Raw genomic sequence first — 17,418 nt, forward strand, 5'->3', positions numbered from 1 at the left:
GAACTCTTAACCATGTTACAGCTATCTTTCTGTTAGAAGGAGGAGTTGATCTATTTACCTGAGTTTGGCTTGCATAAGAGATGGCTTTGAATCCAAAATTCGTATATCACCAGGAATAAACCTTGGGGAAGTTCAGATCTGGATTCCAGTTTTTGAGACTGGGCCTTGTCCGTACAGAGAGACAAAACAATCCCCAGGTGTAACATCCCCAGTTTGATAGCGTAAGCCCATCTGTAGATGAACTAGTATATATTCAAGTCTGGACATTTATGTAAGACCTGCACCCCCATGAGTACTCGCTAGAACTGTATAGAGCAAGTAGGTTCTTTTAACAGAGGGATCTGTGGGATTGTGAATTCATATTAGTTCTCTTAATGTGAATTCAAAACTACTTTATGCTGCAGTCACTACGGGATTTGAATTTGGCTTGAGTTAGATGCCAAACTAGAAACCTGCCTGGGTTTTCAGAGATTTTATGAACCTCAGCATACATCCCACATGTCTGGGCTGGATCTCAAGACTTGTAATGACATGTAGAGACAAATCAGCTTCTCACAGCTCTGGGACGTGAAGAGTAACTGCTGAGGTACTAGCTCATAATAGCATTGCTAGGAAATCCTACCCCCATAGTTCACAGTGCAGAAGCGTCAGGGAATAATATAGCTTGTATCCTAAGCAGGGTGTTCACGCTGGGGTTTTGTGCTAAATGGTCTTACACACCAGGATTCTCTGTCAGTAGAGCTGGAGCAGCTCAGGCACTGGAAGTATTGTCATCCCTCCCAAGTGTCCCATTCCTATGACAGAAGGGGAGCACAGTCTCTGTGACCCGTTCCATCTGTGGTATCCATGTGGAATATGACCTCATGGGCTAGGGACAGACATTACACATAAACCAGTTTAAGTGATCAGAAACTGGTTTAAACCTGTAACAGAACAGAAGTTCAGTGCACATAAACCAGTTTGAAAATGGCTGAAACTGGTTTGAGATAAACTTGATTGAATATAGTAGCAGACTTAACTGATTTGGGTCAAACCAGTTTATGCAATACCTGTCCCAGATCCTTTCCTGGTTTAAGTTAAATCAGAGTCCCCCAGCATCCCAGCATGCCCTCTGAGTAAGTGGGGCTCTCTGTTCCAGAGAGCTGGGCTGGCCCCTCCCCTCTGCTCCCTGGCTGCAGCTCTGTCAGAGACTAAATGTACAGCAGGGTTTGCCTGGCTTCCTCCTGCTCCCCCCCTCCCCTCCCACCCCTCCCTGCTGAAGCAGGGATTCCCCCTCCCCTCTGCCTTACATAGACACCTCTCAGCATTAGCTAGCATACCACATGCTGCCTATGCAGAGCTGACCCAAGCAGGGTGCAGGCCACGGGACAAATAGGCCCATGCTGGGTCCCACCCCTGCTCCAATCCCATGGGCACTGGACCTGAAGAAACTGCCACTGCTATTGGTGGTGGTGGCATGGGCAGTGGGGGATGGAGCAAGCGGCTGGATGCAGAGCCACCACTACACCCAGCTCTGCACTGCTGCTGCACTGCCCCACTATGTGGGGCCCCCCAAAGTGCAGGGTCCAGGGTGGTTGCCCCAATTCATACCCCTTAGGGATGGTTCTGTGCTTACAGTGTGTATTGTGGCAGACGGGACAAAGGCAGACAGGACAGTGTTGGCTTAGGGCTTTTTGGAGCTAATCAATAGGTAGCTGGTAATGTTCCTCCTTTACTTCCTTGGAAAAATGCTTTACTTCCTTGGAAAAACTGTTGAAGAAGAGCTTGAACTAATGGAGAGAGGCTGTTGTTTTTCTTAATGAGCGGATACACATTGAGTTAGGGGTGATAAACACTGTGTCAGAAGCTCCCTGCTGGGCTGCTGCGGGGGGAACCCTCCCTAATCAGAGCATCCTGTCGGGGCCTGGCCACCCCCACTTAGCTCAGCATTGTGGAAAGGAAGGGAGGGTTGCTCTAGTTCCCCTCAGCTTCTAACCTGAGCCACTGCAGACATGTGCCTGCAGTTTTTCAGTCCAGAGGGGATGGCTGTGTGCTTACAACCCAATTAAACCTAGCCAGGTTAGACTAACCTGCAAAGATTGAATGAATTCAGGCTCAGGCTTTTTGAATGTCTGTCCCTAGCCATGGTGCCAGTTAGTGCCAGTTGTGATGGTAGTTGACATGCATTCTTGCTAGCTTCCTGTAGTTTTTTTGTGAGTCCTGTCCTTATGTGAGAATATCAGGTTTCATTTAAAAAAAAAGAAAAAAGGTTTGTGGTTAATGAGAAGATGTTGGACCTAGAGGTATGACCTAGAGTCAGAAAATACAACAGGCAATTTAAAAGAACAACCTCATGATTTCAAAGCCAGTCTCATGGTATTTTGTGACCTGGCTCAGGATTTTTCACTGTACTGATGTGACAACACCGTTCTCAGTCCTGATGAAGCAGACTGACACATTTCATATAGGCCCCGAATGGAGATTAGATGGTAACAGGGAACTAAGTAGCTGTGCAATACAATCTTGTCAAGCTGTTCCCATATCTTGGTGCTACACCTTCAACTGTACAGTTGCCATCTGCAGGGAGCAGCTGTGAGGCAGCTGTCATTTTGTGTTATGACTGAGAGGTCTGTGTGAGCTAGTGTGCTCCCTCCCTCCTCTTTCAGGGAGGCTGTATTGTTCTTTCTTGGATTGATAAAGCAGGGAGATTCCCGTGCCTAAGTACTGATTCTCCCTATGCCTGAAGAAGGGTGTTTGTACCTGAAAGTTTGCAAAGAACAGTTTTTCTAACTATTTAGCTGGTCTGATAAAAGAAATCACATCTACCCAAAGAACCTTGTCTACCTGCGTCCTTAGATCAACACGGCTGCAACCAACAGCCCTAAATACTGTTGAATTCTTCTGTGGATAGTCTCATTTTGAATCCTTCCGAGGTTCTGGCCTCAGCTGTATCTATTGACAGTGTAAGTTCTGTAGGTTACTTACATGTTGTGTACAAAGGTATCTGATTTAAATATGTTGCCCTTCCATTTCATTGGCTGCCCCTTGCTCTCATGCTGTGGGTGGAGGTAGAGAGAAAGGAAGAGCTCAAAAGGGAAACGAGAGTTTTTACAGGCCATTTGCTATCATCAAGGCCTCCCTCCAGCCATTGAGCTTCCAGCTGTCTCAGGCTGCTAGCGGATGTGACACATTTGGAGACAGTGTTCCAGGGAATGGTGCCAAACAATTTGATGTCCCCAGAATTACTCATAAAGGAATCATCTCTGACCTGCCACTGGCCCCCAGCTATACTTCTGGCCAGGCCTTCCCTAACCTATCACCTACTGTATGGATCCAAGAGGACAAGAGAAGGATTAAAACCGTGGGCATAATAATACCTGGTTCCTCAGTAACACCTCCTCTTCAAGCATCTTAGTCATTTAGCAAATAGTGATTTGTGTCAGTTTTTTAAAATTCATTACTTGTGTTTAAATAGCAGTTAGATACTCTGGACAAGATCAGATTCCTGTTGTACTGGGTGCTACTTATGCAGAGTGAAACACAGTCTTGACCCCAAAAGTTTGCAGTCTAAGTAGACAAGACAGACAAAGAATGGGAGGGGAAATAGAAGCCCAGAGGGGAAGTGACTTGACCAAGGTCCTACAGCAGGGTGGTGGCAGAGCTACAACCAGAACCCGTCTCCTAAGTCCGAGTCTATGGCCCCGTTCTCAGTGGTTGAAGTGTTACAGCTGAACTGTGCAGACAGTCAATATACTTTCCTTCATGTTTTATATGAGGGAAACTGAGGCACAGAGAACAACTTGTCCAGAATCACCCAGTGTTAAAACCAGGTTTGGAAGTCCCCTGCACCAACAAACCACTCAGTTCAGATGAATATACATTGCATGAATGGTGAGTTACGTAGTATTTTGACAACAGAAATCCAGAAGTGAGCAACTTCTGCGACTTGGAAATCATTTTGGAGAAGGTAGAATTTAGGTGGACTTTCTTAACCTCACAAAACACAAGTCAATGCAGAATAGCCATTCCTTCCTCTCCTCTCACCCAACAGCTGGATCTGTAGGCAACATACTCCAGCTAAGTTTACTAGTCTCATGAGAGCAGTCCCCTAACTTAAGCTGTAGCAATTTATTCTTCTAGTCCTAAAGGTCCTGGGCTCAGCTGCTGGTGCCTGTTGTCCCATTTACAACCCACTCCTATGTAGCAGCATTGCTCGTTTAATTCTGTCCAGCATCATCATTTCACAGTAACCTTAAAGAATGAGGCTCAAACTAATATACTGGTTGGGGAAAAAGACTGAACCAGGCCTGAGATTTCTACCCATGTGAGAATCAATGGCATAACCTTGAGCCCTGTGGCTGCCCGTGGAGGCTGGAGCAGCTTAGATGATAGGAAACGCCCCTCTGACCCTTACTGGGGTGAGGGCAACTGATTGTCTGTTGGGCAGCTAACACTGCCTGTGGCTAAAAGGGAGCGAAGAGTGTGGCATGCAGACAGAAACTGTTGCTCCACGCTCCGGCTATCTGGAATAGATCTGACAAGCAATTAGAGCATGAATATATTACATGTACTATGGGGGATGCCTTTGTTAAAACTTGCGACCCATACTTAGCTGCTGTTTACACTGGCGGCAGCGTCAAGGGTGGGCAAGATCCTACCTGCCTGTCTCCCTTTCTTTCTCCCTTGCCGACGGAGCTGGCTAGCTCCACGTCTCATTGGATATTTCAAGTTCTTTCTGCACAAGTCATAATTAATGCTGAGTCGTGGAGCTGAGACCAGATGTGCTGCTGAGATTATCTCTCAGGGCAGCTTGGCTGCTCCCTGCTCTCCAGCGCTGAGTGAATGGAAAGCAGCCAGTGCTGGGACTCAGAATGTGTCTGATGCCTGAAGTCAGGACTTTCTTCCTCTGCCGCTCATGCTGTCTGACACTGCCTGGTTTCTGCTTGAAGCTCAGTGCCTGCCATGTAGCTGAGTGCTGCACAAAAACGCAAGGTATGAGATGATTTTCCACAGTGTACAGTTGTTATGGTTTCCTCTCGCAAAGCAAAAGCGTTAGTCCTTGGGTTAGGTCAGACACTGGCTAAACATAGCTTCAGTCTTTACAGAGGGAAAGGAGCAAGGAGCACTCTCTTTTAACTGGCCAGACCCCAAGCTAACTTGTGGAGATATTTTGGGGGACGTATTTTGCAGAATATTTATACCATGTGTCTATATGCAAGCGTACTCAAGGCTGAATACGTCCTAACGTGTGAAGGATTGACCCTGTGGAGAAGGACCTCTGGAGATGAAATTTCAGTTCCCAGCTCCGCCGCAGATTTCCTATATAAGCTCGGGCAAGTCATTTAATCTCTTTTTGCCTCCGTTCCCAGAAGTCTGCCTACCAGTGATACCTCTTCTTCTCTCCCGCTCTTTGTCTGTCCTGGCTAGTTAGATCATATGTTCTTAAGGAGCAATCATTGTAGTTTAGCCTATGTGTATGGCACCTAGCACAATGGAAACCTGCCCTATACTGTAATACAAATAAAATATGCCTCTGTGTGTGTGTGTGTGTGTGTTCGTTCACACATATATACATGTGTATGTTTGTACATCTGAAGAGTTATGTGTTTATGGTATATGATCCATGATTTTGTCTATGTGAGCATTTTCAAATGTAAGAGGGACACTTCTGTCAGTGGGAGAACAGGTGACTGCATCTGTAGGTGAGCTCTAGGGTTGGTGTGTGTCAGCACATGTGTGCTTGTGGTCATATGTGTGAGCTGGAGGCTGACAGATATATGCATACACATGCATCCCGTGTGTGTGTACAAGTGTACATGGGGAGATGCAAGCATGTATGAATCTCAGTATACATGTTTTTATCCATGTGCTAATAGATATGTGTATTACCTACACAAAAGCAAGAGCCCTTTTGCCTGTCAGCCTGAATGAAATAGAATCTCAGACTGAATTTACTGTTTCTCTCTTTAATTCCCTTTGTTTGAAATCAGAGCTGTGATAGGGAAAAATGAAGCAGGGAGAGTATCCCTTCCTGCCCACGGCATGTCTGAACAGTATGGCTGAATATACATTCATTGTATGCCTCAAGTGGGTGGGTGAGCTATTCAGGCCAGGACAGAAAGCCCGTCTGTGTGTGTTAATCAGTTCACCATTCCTGATTTGGGTTTTCTATAAAGAGCCAGAGACAGTTTGTTGCAGAGGGGGAGAACTTCCTCCAGCTGTGCTAACCCATTTGTCTAGTATCTATTGAATCTGCCTGAGATGGAGAATGTGGTCCCAGGCATGTTATTTTACTGCTTTGAAACCAAACACAGCAGCCTGACTCTAGATAAGGATAGGACAGGAAGATTTAACTCTTCGGCAGCCAGTAGCCTTGTGCTTTGTTTCCAGCACAACCTCAGCTGGCAGTTAGGCTGATGGCATTGGCTCCTGCTTCTGCTGGGACGGAAATGAAGAGCAACCCAGGGCAGTAACGTCTTCCAGCAGCAGCATCAAAGGGAGCCGAGGCTGCCAAGTTCAGTCTGAGCTGCAGGCACCAGTGATTGAAAACAGGCCCGTGCCTGGAGGAGCCAACGGATTGGATCAGGCTGCATACAACCAGCTCCTTGTTTGTTTTTAATTTCAAAGGAGGGCACAGCCAATCCAGCCTCAGGACTGCTGTCAGCAGGGGGCAGGGGTGGGGGTAGGCAAAGGGGAGTGTAGCCACCTCAGCTACACAGACCTGTCAGGCAGAGCAGAAGACAGGGCAGCATTGGAGAGGACACTGTCTCCGCTCCTAAACCTGCTGCTGCTCAGCCTCGGCAGACCAAGCCAGGAGGTGATGCTAGTTACACTAGGTCTGCCCTAAAGACACCTGCCAGCATAGGCTCTGCCAGCTAAGGGGTATGATCCTGACTTATTATTATTGACTGGCACAGCCATGCTGACAGAGTCTCCTACACAACAGTAAACCTGTGCTTGGACTGGCATAGCTTGTGCTGCCTGGTGGTGAGAGAGGCTGGATTAAAAGTGCAGCTTCCCCCATATAAGCTTCATCCACATTACAAGTACTTCACCAGCATAGTATACTGATATTCCCGCACTGGTAAGATGTCCTGGCATCAGCAGAGCTTCAGTTTAGGTGCTGCAATGGCCGGAGGACTTTTCTATGCTGCATTCCCCACAGCGAGCTGTCTTGGTGGAAATATGTTTATGGGAGATTCCAGCCTTTTCCCAGCTTGTTTTTATGTGGATTTAGTTCCAGTGGTGTGAGCACTGAGTGAGGAGCAGGTTTATTGCAGTGGGGACATGACCCTTGAGTTAGAATTGCATCTGTAAATGGAGACCTCTGTCATCAGCATTTGTTTGTTGTTAACTTGAAAGGGAAAGATACTGTTTTGGTGACCGGATTAGGATAGTGTCTCCCTCCAGTCATGTATAACGCCACAAGCACGGCTGGGCCTTCAGCTCTGACATCTGGATTGGAAGCAACATGACTTTACAGCTCGGTCTCTTACCTTAAGGCTGGTAGCAGGCTCTTACATCTCTGTGTGGTCCAGCTCTTGGAAGGGGAGAGGGCCTCACTGTAAGCAGGGTTCCCTGTGCTGTGAGCGGGGGTGTGGGATGGGCTGTGACCTGGAGTGCCGGTAAAGAAAGCCTCACCTCCTCCAGTCACTCCACTCCCATGTTCTCAACTCGAGGAGTGGAAGAATCCCTACCTTCTCAGTTTTTCCCATTATGGCTCTCGCGCACAGGCTTCCCTGATGCGTCTATCATGTCCTCTCTTCCTCCCAGCCCAGTAAGGTTAGTGAGAAGGAGAAATGGGTTTCCGAGTCACTTGTGAGGGGGTTGGGGATAGAGAGGGCCTGTGTAGGCATGGAAAAAGAGAGGTTTGAGGAAAATTGGGGTGGTGGTAGAGCACAGTTCAGTTCCTGATGGGCCTGGAGGTTGCTAATGAGGAGGCTGCTGTGATCTTTCCATAACTGCTGAAAGCAATTGCTTCTGAAGACTAGGTCCTCCAAGGGGAAGAGGAATCAGCGGCTTAGACTGACTCTAGGACATGCAGCCTTTTTTCTCCAAGTCCCTTGGTTTGGCCTAAGTCAGCAGTGACTAAGTAAACTGGAGACTGGCTGAGGCTGATTTTGGACTTGCTCAGATATCATGGCCTGTGTTCAGAAATGAGTCTGAAACCTAGATGGTGCTAGGAAAGAGGAAAAGGTTGAACAGACAGAATGAAAGATGGGCAGAGGCCAGGAGTGGGCAGAGGCCAGCAGTGTGTGGACAGAGAAGCAGGAGGAGGAGACTCGCAGCAAATAGGTCTTCACATCTCCTTTGAGAACCCCTTAGTTTCTGCATTAGCAATGAGCCCCAGCCCTAGTACCCAGTCAGAACTGGGAAGTCCACTCCCCTGTGCAACTCACAGCAAACCCATTCTTGAGAGGCAGCCACAGCAGAGAGGCCCAGCCCAAGTGGAGCTCTGTAGGCCTTGCCATCTCAGCTCTTGTGTCAGGGTGGAAGGGAAGTGTGAGACAATGCAAAGAAGTTTGTTCTGCTGCTCTTACCCACTCTGCAAGTGCCGAGTACTTCAACACCTCTGAGACAGCAAGGCTGTTGGCCTGGCCCCTTTGCCAGCATGACATTTGCTTGAAAAATTGTGTAGTCATTTTTTTTTTTTAATTTCAGGAAGACCTCTGGTGGAACTGCACACGGGCTGAACACACAAGGACAAGGGGCACTTGATTGGTTTAGAAAGCAGCATGTATTCACATATGCACACATTCTTTCTTACCTAACTTACCAATAGCCTACAGAACTCCCTGCTTTGGGCTATTATTGAGGCATACATGTGTTAGGACTTACATGTAGATTGAACACTGATGTGCATGGGAACGTAAATCTGCAAGAACACTAACTAGAAGTTGCCTAAGGATGATTGACTCTCAGCTTCAGCATACAAGCTGGTCTCCAGATGTGGTCAGGAAGGGAATTTCCCTCCACCATTTTCCCAAGTACGTGGTTTTGGGATGGATTATGCCTCCCTTTGACATAGCAAGGATTGGCTTCTGGCAGAAAGAAGATGCTAGACTAGAGGCCCAGTGTTTCAGAGGTCAGACACATCTCACATTGACATGAGCATGAATATCCTCAGCAACAAAAGTGCAGGCTTAGGAGAGATAGGGAGCACAGATCTGACCTAGTATAGCAGTTCCATTGTGTGATAGCAAATGGTGGCTGGGAAATTTCTTTCCTTATCTCCTGTGAAAGCAACACTTAAATGGAAATGCAAAGTGTGTCCGATTATAGTCTGTTATATGTGACACACAGTATGTGTTACTCATAAATTGGCCAAGAGTATACTATACACCCAGCATTATGTGGAGCAGTATTTTCAGTGATGTAAGATTAAATGATGGGTATTGGAGGTCTGACCCAAAGCCCACCCAAATCAATGGAAAGCCCCCTTTTGTCTTCAGTAGGCTTTGGATCAAACCCCATTTTGCTATCATCTGGTCACATGTAAAATTGAATAAACTTTGGCAGTGTACCATTTGTCTAAAATCTTCACTCCCAGAACAAGTGACTGTTTTAATGCTATATCTTCTGCACTGCCTCAGTGGCACTCTGTAGGACTGTTGCCTCTGGATGGGTTCATGGGGCTCTTCCCTTGGATTTTGGATCTAAGAACAGGCATCTCTTTGCTGTGTACTGAAATGTCACAGTAAACCTGGAGCAAGTTTAGCAGCTGCTCCCACTAGCTCAAGCCCCAGTGGAGGGAGAAGAAGCACCACATTCAAGAAGTTACATAGAGTAGGTGCAGCTTACATGAATGTGTGAGCCCCAATCAGACTTTGGGGGGAACATAAAGATGCATTCACATTATATCAAGGAAGAAAGAACTGAAAGTGTGAGCGCTTTCATGGTGTGTGTGTGAGGGGGCAAGGCAAGTTCTAGGAATGCTGGTGAACCTGGGTTGACTCTGTTTTAATTAATGTTATTAATCATTTTTTATTAAAGAAACTGAAATGTAAGGCAAAAGGCCACTAGTTCGTAAACATCTTTTACACCAGATGATTTGTTGCTATCAATCCCTGGTCTTTTTTAATGTGGATAATTGCATTCTGGTTTCTTAAATCTTCCTCTGGCGGTTTCAGTGGGATGAGCTGGCAATCAACAGCTCTGCCTCACCCAAATATAGCTGTGCCCAGCGGCAGATGAAGCAATTCTGATATGCAAAGTCAGGGCACCCATTTCAGACTGGTGCTTCAGGGCCCTTTGGGTGAGATGAGATATAGAAGTGTAATCATTCAGGCAGTCTGCTGGTTATTTGTATAGTCAGAACAGCTGTAGGCAAGTATAATCAATGCCAGTCTCTTTTGTACTTTTCTTGGGGCCAAATATTCACCTCATTTGGGTAGCTTCCCCAGTGGGAGCTGGATAGAGGTCAGCATCTCATACTCTGCATTCAAAGCAGAACAAAATTATTAGCTTGTAATTTTTCTTGATTTATTTTTGCTAATGCCGGTAGAAACAGGGTCCATTCTCCCTTCATGTGACTCACAGCTCCCATTCCCCCAATCCTACCCTGGCCTACTCACAGGCTTTGGGAGGAATTAAAATGAACTGAAATAAAAGTTAATGCCATACGGTGTCTCCCATTGGCAGGGATCTTCGGGCAGCGTTTGGAGGACACAGTGCAATATGAGAGGAAATATGGCCAGCGGCTAGCCCCACTGCTTGTGGAGCAATGTGTGGATTTCATTCGGGAACGAGGCCTCACTGAGGAAGGGCTGTTCCGAATGCCCGGCCAAGCCAACCTAGTCAAGGACCTTCAGGATTCCTTTGACTGTGGGGAGAAGCCCCTCTTTGACAGGTGAGTGGGTGCCTTGGTCACTAGAAGTGAATGAGCATCAACTTCCAGTGTTAATCAGTGGTGTGTGAAATGCTGCTGTAACATCCTTGCTTCTGAACATACTCCCAGTTGGGGCAGTTTCAGAAGGTGCTTATTCCAGACAGCTGACCTCTTCACTTAACTTGTACCATGTAGATTTAATGCTTTAAAGCAGCATTTCTAAACTGGTGGGTTGCAGACCAAAAGTGGGTTGCACGAAAGTCCCAGAAAAATCCAATCCACGAAATAAGGGATAGGGAACTGCAGATCAGAAGAGAAGGGCACCAGCATGGCCTAGAGGGTCAGAGGGCTGTGGCTTGGGGGTGAGGGGCACCAACAGGGCCAGGGGTCTATGGCTTGGGGATGAGGGCAGGGTCCAGGGGAACAGGGGACTGTGGGTCGGGCATTGGCAGGGCAAGGGGGGTGTGGGTTAGGACAAGCCATCCATCTTGTTAAATGGCTCCCAGTATGAAAAAGGTTGAGACCCACTGCTTTGAAGTGTGGGATGCTCTCACCCACACCCAGCAAAATGCTTGAGCAAGGCCTGAACCCTGAAGCAGATGACTTGACTGGGATTGCTGACATCCTTCAAAGAAAACCCAAGCTGAAGTACTTTGCTGGGCTGGGGCCGGCCGGCCCTGCTGCTTACAAGATCTGGCTGTGTATCCAAGTTGGTATGAATGATACCACAGTTGGGTATGATCCCTGCACAGAGTTGGTTGCCTGCAAATACAGGGTCCTTTCCCACCACATGCTGTCTCTCCAGTGAGACCTCAGCTGCATTCCCCCCATGACACTTTGACTAAGACATAGGAACCATGAGAAACACCCTATGGGATGTTTCATAGTTTCATAGCAGCTAGGATCAGGAGGGACCTGAACAGATCATCTAGCCTGACCCCCTGCCACAGGCAGGAATGAATGCTGGGTGTTCTCTGGACATTACATATTACATTACACGGGGTAAGGAAATGTTCTCTGGACATTAAATATTACATGTGGAGAGCTGGGTAGAAAATTTGTAGCAAAGCATTTTGTGAAGAAAACCGATTATTTTTTAGATGGATTTTTTTGTGCTGTTTCTGTTTTTCAACAGAAGCCTAAAAGAAGCAAAGAAAAATCTTAATGAAAATGGCCGTTTTTAAATGGAGAAATTTAATGGAGAAAGCCCACCGCTTCTCACGTAGAAGTGAAGGGCAAGCTGCAGTGCACTCCACTCTGCATTGCCCAGTGCTTTTCCCTTATTTCTAGCCAAGATGGTTCATCCTTGCAGCACTGATCCTCTCTTGACTTCAGCCTCTTATGCCAAACTTCATTCAGAAATTAATCCCAAGTAAGAACCCAGATCCCATTCCCCCCCACACACACACACTGTTGGTGTTCAGGGGATTCAGATCCAGAGACAAATCTTGGACCAGGCTCATATCTCTAGTGATCTAAATCAAAACCCAGAAGCAACCACTGGAGTGTGTGTGTGTGTTGTGGGGAGGTTGGATCCTAACTTTGTGAGCAGGGCCCTTTGGGTAGTGAGTTTAACAGACAGTTGAATAGGAAACCACCTAAGACTATTTTTACAGGTGACCTAAGCAGCACTACCAGGCCTTATGGCTGAAGCAGTAATCAGTGATACCACTTCCATTCTGGCCTGTGGCTGATGGGTTGTATTGTGCTTTATGTGAATGCTGCACATCCCTGAGTCTGCGATGCTGTTACTCATTCTCAGCCTGGAATGTCCTGAAAGAGTTTATTGGAGACATTCTTCTAATTCTTTCCTCCCTTTCTGTTCCTGGCCACCCATCCTCCTTTCTTTGATTTTTAACCACAGTCAATATTTGCTCAATAAGTGGAATTGTCAAAGAAGAGTTCACCCCCACTGTGGCAGTTCAAGCATTATGTTCCAGCTGATGGTATATAAGCAGCAGCTGAATGTGCATGGCTTCCATTGCTCAACACAGCAGACAGGAGAAATATCTCTGTTGCATGTGCTTGATGGCATTGCTTGGACTGAAAACATGCAACAGCCTCCACACTTAGCAGTGGTGAAGTCTTGACAGAGTGTGGTTTTTTCCCAGTGAAACTTCTTAGACACTGACAACCCAAACCTGCCTAGTATTTTGGCAGTGATCATGGTTGAGATTTTGACTTCTCACCCTTATTCAAGAGGGGAAAAAATCTTCCTTGGAAAAGAAAATCAGCTCCCTCCCCCAAAGTGTACTACTTACCCCTTTTCAGTGGCATCACATGCCCACGATACACTGAGGATGCTTTGTGCAGTCAGTTGAACTGCAGGTTTCCTCTTCGTGATCTTGGTTTGGTTCCATGTTCTGCTTCAGATTGGCTCTCAAAACCCAGAAAATCAGGTCTTTAGGGAAAGGAATTCAGTTTCTCTTTACCTCTGATCCCTAGTGCTAGTGCCCCTTCCGTTCTCATAGAATTGGTGTGTGGATAAATGTATTAAGGACTGTTAGCACTTGCAATGGTATATGCCTAGGGGGATGATAATAATTTGAGGGAAATCCAGGATGGGGTAAGGAAATCTGGTACTGAAGGGATGGCAGAGGGTGCCATTGCATGTGTGCGCGTGCGCGCGCGCGCACACACACACACACACACCCCCGACCCCATGGCTTGCAGAAGGATTGCGGGGATGTACATATATTCACCCCCGTCCCCCACACACAGCCCTGACCCTGTGGCTCCCAGCTGTGGGCCTGGGAAGGACAGCATACCGTACACACGCAGCCCTGAACCGATGGGTCCCTGCATGCACCCCTCCCCTGACTACCATACAAAAGACTCCCCTCGCAGCCCAGTAGGGTCTGACTCAGGAGCCTCATATGCCAGTGGGTTCCTGCCAACCTGGAAATTTTGCTTCAATTTTCTGCAATAGTTGGGATGCTGAGACAGCCTCCAAAATCCAGGACTGTTCCAGCCAATCCAGGTCATATGGTCACCTTATATATGCCCCAGCAGAATATTGTGCTCCTCTATGGTCCAGAAGTTGTCTCACTAAAAAGCTCAACACTATCCTTAGCAGCGTGCTGAGATTCATAACAGGCTGCACAACGTACACAGACACCCATGTACTCCCTGTACTCTCAGGCATTAGACTAACCGATATAGTAAGACAGGCCCTAACATCATTCCTGGTGATAGAAGCAAGAGATGATGAAAATCACCTGCTCCATCAACTGTTAACTGAAGGGTCAAACAAATTGAGGCTTAAGTGGCTCAAAAGTCATAAACCATTTGTATATGAAGGCCACAAGCTTCTGGAAGAGATTGGGGATACGGAATCAAATCTATGGGTAGCAATGGAGTGGGCTGACCATTAGACTTGTTCCTATGGTGTTTTATACCAACACCAAATGAGTACCCCATTGGGTACAATCTTGGCAGAGAAGTGAGGGTCAAGCTCAACAGATTGAGATCTGGTTCTGGCTACTTCAAAACAGCACTGCACAAGATGAACATCTTGGACAGCCCCCTGTGTGAAGGTGGTGTCCAACAAATAGCACAGCACAGCTGCAATCTTTACAAGTGTACAGACAGGATAGATAGAATCCGCACATTGAGCCGTAATACCAGACAGTGGCTCATAGATTTAGAAGTTGCTATCTGATGCCATATGAAAGAGAAAGAGGTGTTCAGACATGCCAGGGCTAGGGGCCAGAAAAGCACCTAACAAAGAGTTGTACAGAGAAGGTATAGCGCAGGCAACAATAGGACACGCTTCTCCCACAGGATATGTTTTGGGCAGACCCTGGTTGGAACTCCCAGTGTGTTCAGTGAGAGTTGAGGGCAGGACTTGGCTCTCCATGCTGGAGAAGCAGCTCTTTTTGCTTTTGCAGAATAGATCCAACCCTTGTACTCTCGGCGGGGGGGGTCCCTTTTCAAGCAGCTTCCTTCTGTGCCACTGACTAAGAATAAAATAGAACTTGCTTCTGGACTTTCTGAGGACAGAGGAGGGAATCCCTTTCCAGGGGTATCAGTTTCCATGTAAATCACTTAGTCGCAATGAGTTTGGATTGACACAGTTGCATCAACAATTCTAAATAACCTAAAAACTGGGCTTCTCTACAGAGCAGATACTGCACGAGCAGAGACAGGGAAAGCTTCCTGAGATTCTCCACCACTGGAGTTCAACTCTTGCCTGGAGGAAAATCCTCTAGACAGCTGTGTCTAAGAGAACATGGAGAAGAGCACCATTCACAACCACTAACCTGCTCAACCTTGGATTATGGCCAAAAGACCATCTTCTGGGTGCAAAGTGATAGTTATGTTTTGTGCCAAGTCTGTGCTTAGAAGCAAATGGAAGTCAGGGACTCATTTCCCTTAGTCCTGTGTACAGTTTCCAAACTGTAGAAAGGAAAGGCTCCATGTTCCATCCAGTTCATCTAGTTTATTGCATTCGGTGGCATTTTGCAGCCACAATAGTTATGGACGTTACAGCCTGTTTAACTACAGGCAGGAACTCTTATGACATATCTCCATACCTCTCTTATGAAATTCATTGTGAGAGTGCACTGAAACTCTGTGGATGCTCTGTAAGAAAACTAAGATGAATGTCTAGGAAGCTCAAGGCTGGTTGTAACTCAGAAGAATTATTTGTAATAACAGATTGGCCAGATTCTCGGCCCTGAATTCCACTACTCTGAGGCCTGAGAAATCTCTAGGCTTGAATCTGCCTTTTTGGCTTTGGTTCTGCATGAGATTCAGAGCCCAAGGAGAGGCATGTTGTCCAGTTCTGTTGGAAACTAATCAAATACTTATGCTATACCCGCTCTTGTGCAATTACTAAAGATGGTGTATGATATATCTTGCAAGATTGACTTAAATGTTGAGATTTCTGCTCATAAATTTGAGGATTTGGTGCTGACAAATTTAAACTGAAACCTGTAGTCTGTTTTGCTACAAAACACTGAACTCCAGTTCCAAGCTAATCTTAATCTGTCCTCATACTCATTGGGCAATCTCTATTACATATAAACTCTGTTACTCTGTAAAGAAAGGTTTTATTAGAATATACATGTACTACAAGTAGAATCTCAACTCTGGTGGTGAATGTAGCCTGATCCTATATATTTAAACCTGGTATAGTTAAACTGGTGTATATCTCTGTTTGGCCATTCATGGCACAAGTTGAAGGCAAATTGAATTAACAATAAACAAAACAACTTTGTATTATTACGAAGATGAGGGTTCCAGCTGCTGGGCACCTCACCGTTAGTTCATCATTATTGCAGACATATGCTATAGACAAAGATATCTCTAAAAAGAGAGGAGGAGCTACTGCTTGGGAGTAATCAACATTCAACCATCTGGGACCTACCACAGGATCATTAATAGTAACCCTGTAACTGTTACCTTTGTATGATCCTGTAGTGATTCAAGTGAGTTAAATTGCCCTAACTTGGATCACTGATGAATGAAGGTTAAAGCTATAGAGCAGGAGTGGGCAAAATACAGCCCGCCAACTAATCAGATCTGGCCCAGAAGTGGGTGGTGGCTCCAGCAGCCAGGTTGGGGGGTGAGGCTGCAGCTGCGGGTGAACTCAGGCTTCCACACTGGTCGCAGTCCACAGCTGTAGTGCTCCCTGCCCGCCCCACCCCCCTGGTGCCCGGAGCACTGATCCAGATGCTGCTGGCTGTGTTTGGGCAGCTGTGGACATAGTCAGCAACTGTTGGTGGCCCCAAGGGAGTGGGGGTGAGGGGTGTGCTATATCTGTGGGTGGGTGGACTCCAGTTGTTGTGGGGGTAGGGGTGGTAAAGTTGCTAGTAGGTTCAAGCTTCCACTCTGGTTGTAGTCCTAGGAGGAAGGTGGGGAGAGACAGAGAGAATGGGAGAAAAAGAGAGAGACGTGTGATCCTTGACAGGTCACCAAAACTCATTAAGTGGCCCACCAACCCAAATAATTACCCACCCCTACTGCAGAGGTTTTGCTATGCTTGTTTTGCTACAGAATCATATAGATGTAAAAGTTAGATAACAGCTTGTATTGATATCTTTTGAAAACAATACAATTATGTCTCCTTAAACTCTTAATTATTTGAGTGTAGGTTTCCCTCGATTTATGCTGTATGTGCGTTCCTGGAGAATGGCGCATAAATCAAATTGGCGTAAAGTGAATCCACTTTACAATGTAACAAATAGGGATAGGTTCCCATGGCGGTGAGGGAGGGAGGGAGGGCATGAGGCTGGGACTAGGGAAGGCGTGGGGGGAGGGGTGCCACTCCCGGAGCTGCACAAGGGAACAAAGTGGCACTCACCCCAGCCCCAGCTGCAGCAGCCCCGGGAGCGGCCAGCTACCTGCAGCCGCTGGGCTGTACCATGCTCTGCCTGTCCCGACTCACCTCTGCTCCTGGGCTGTGCTATGCCTTGGTGCAGGCAGCTGGTGTCGGCTGCTCCCGGGGCCGCTGCAGCTGGGGCTGGGGTGAGTGCTGCGCTCCACACCGCCTGGGGCTCCATTTGTCTACACTCACCCCAGCCCGTACTGGAGCAACCCCGGGAGCAGCTGGCACCAGCTGCCTGCATCACAGCACAGCGCAGTCCAGGAGCTGGGGTGAGCCCAGG

The 17,418-nt window shown here is 47.0% G+C and overlaps 1 protein-coding gene across 7 annotated transcripts in view; it reads left to right on the forward strand.

The window, feature by feature from the left end:
- Positions 1–17,418, forward strand: part of ARHGAP22 (Rho GTPase activating protein 22) — a 311,784-nt gene that overhangs the window by 262,851 nt on the left and 31,515 nt on the right. For 6 of the 7 annotated variants that reach the window (XM_014521979.2, XM_025207433.1, XM_025207471.1 and 3 more), the window contains one exon: positions 10,621–10,828. In XM_014521979.2, coding sequence (XP_014377465.1) covers positions 10,621–10,828 — 208 coding nt within the window. Of the gene's footprint in view, positions 1–4,753; positions 4,972–10,620; positions 10,829–17,418 lie in introns of those variants that run through there. The other variant, XM_025207683.1, reaches the window with a different exon arrangement.

The sequence above is a fragment of the Alligator sinensis genome, unplaced genomic scaffold (assembly GCF_000455745.1).
Source record: "Alligator sinensis unplaced genomic scaffold, ASM45574v1 scaffold264_1, whole genome shotgun sequence".
Taxonomy (NCBI): Eukaryota; Metazoa; Chordata; order Crocodylia; family Alligatoridae; genus Alligator; species Alligator sinensis.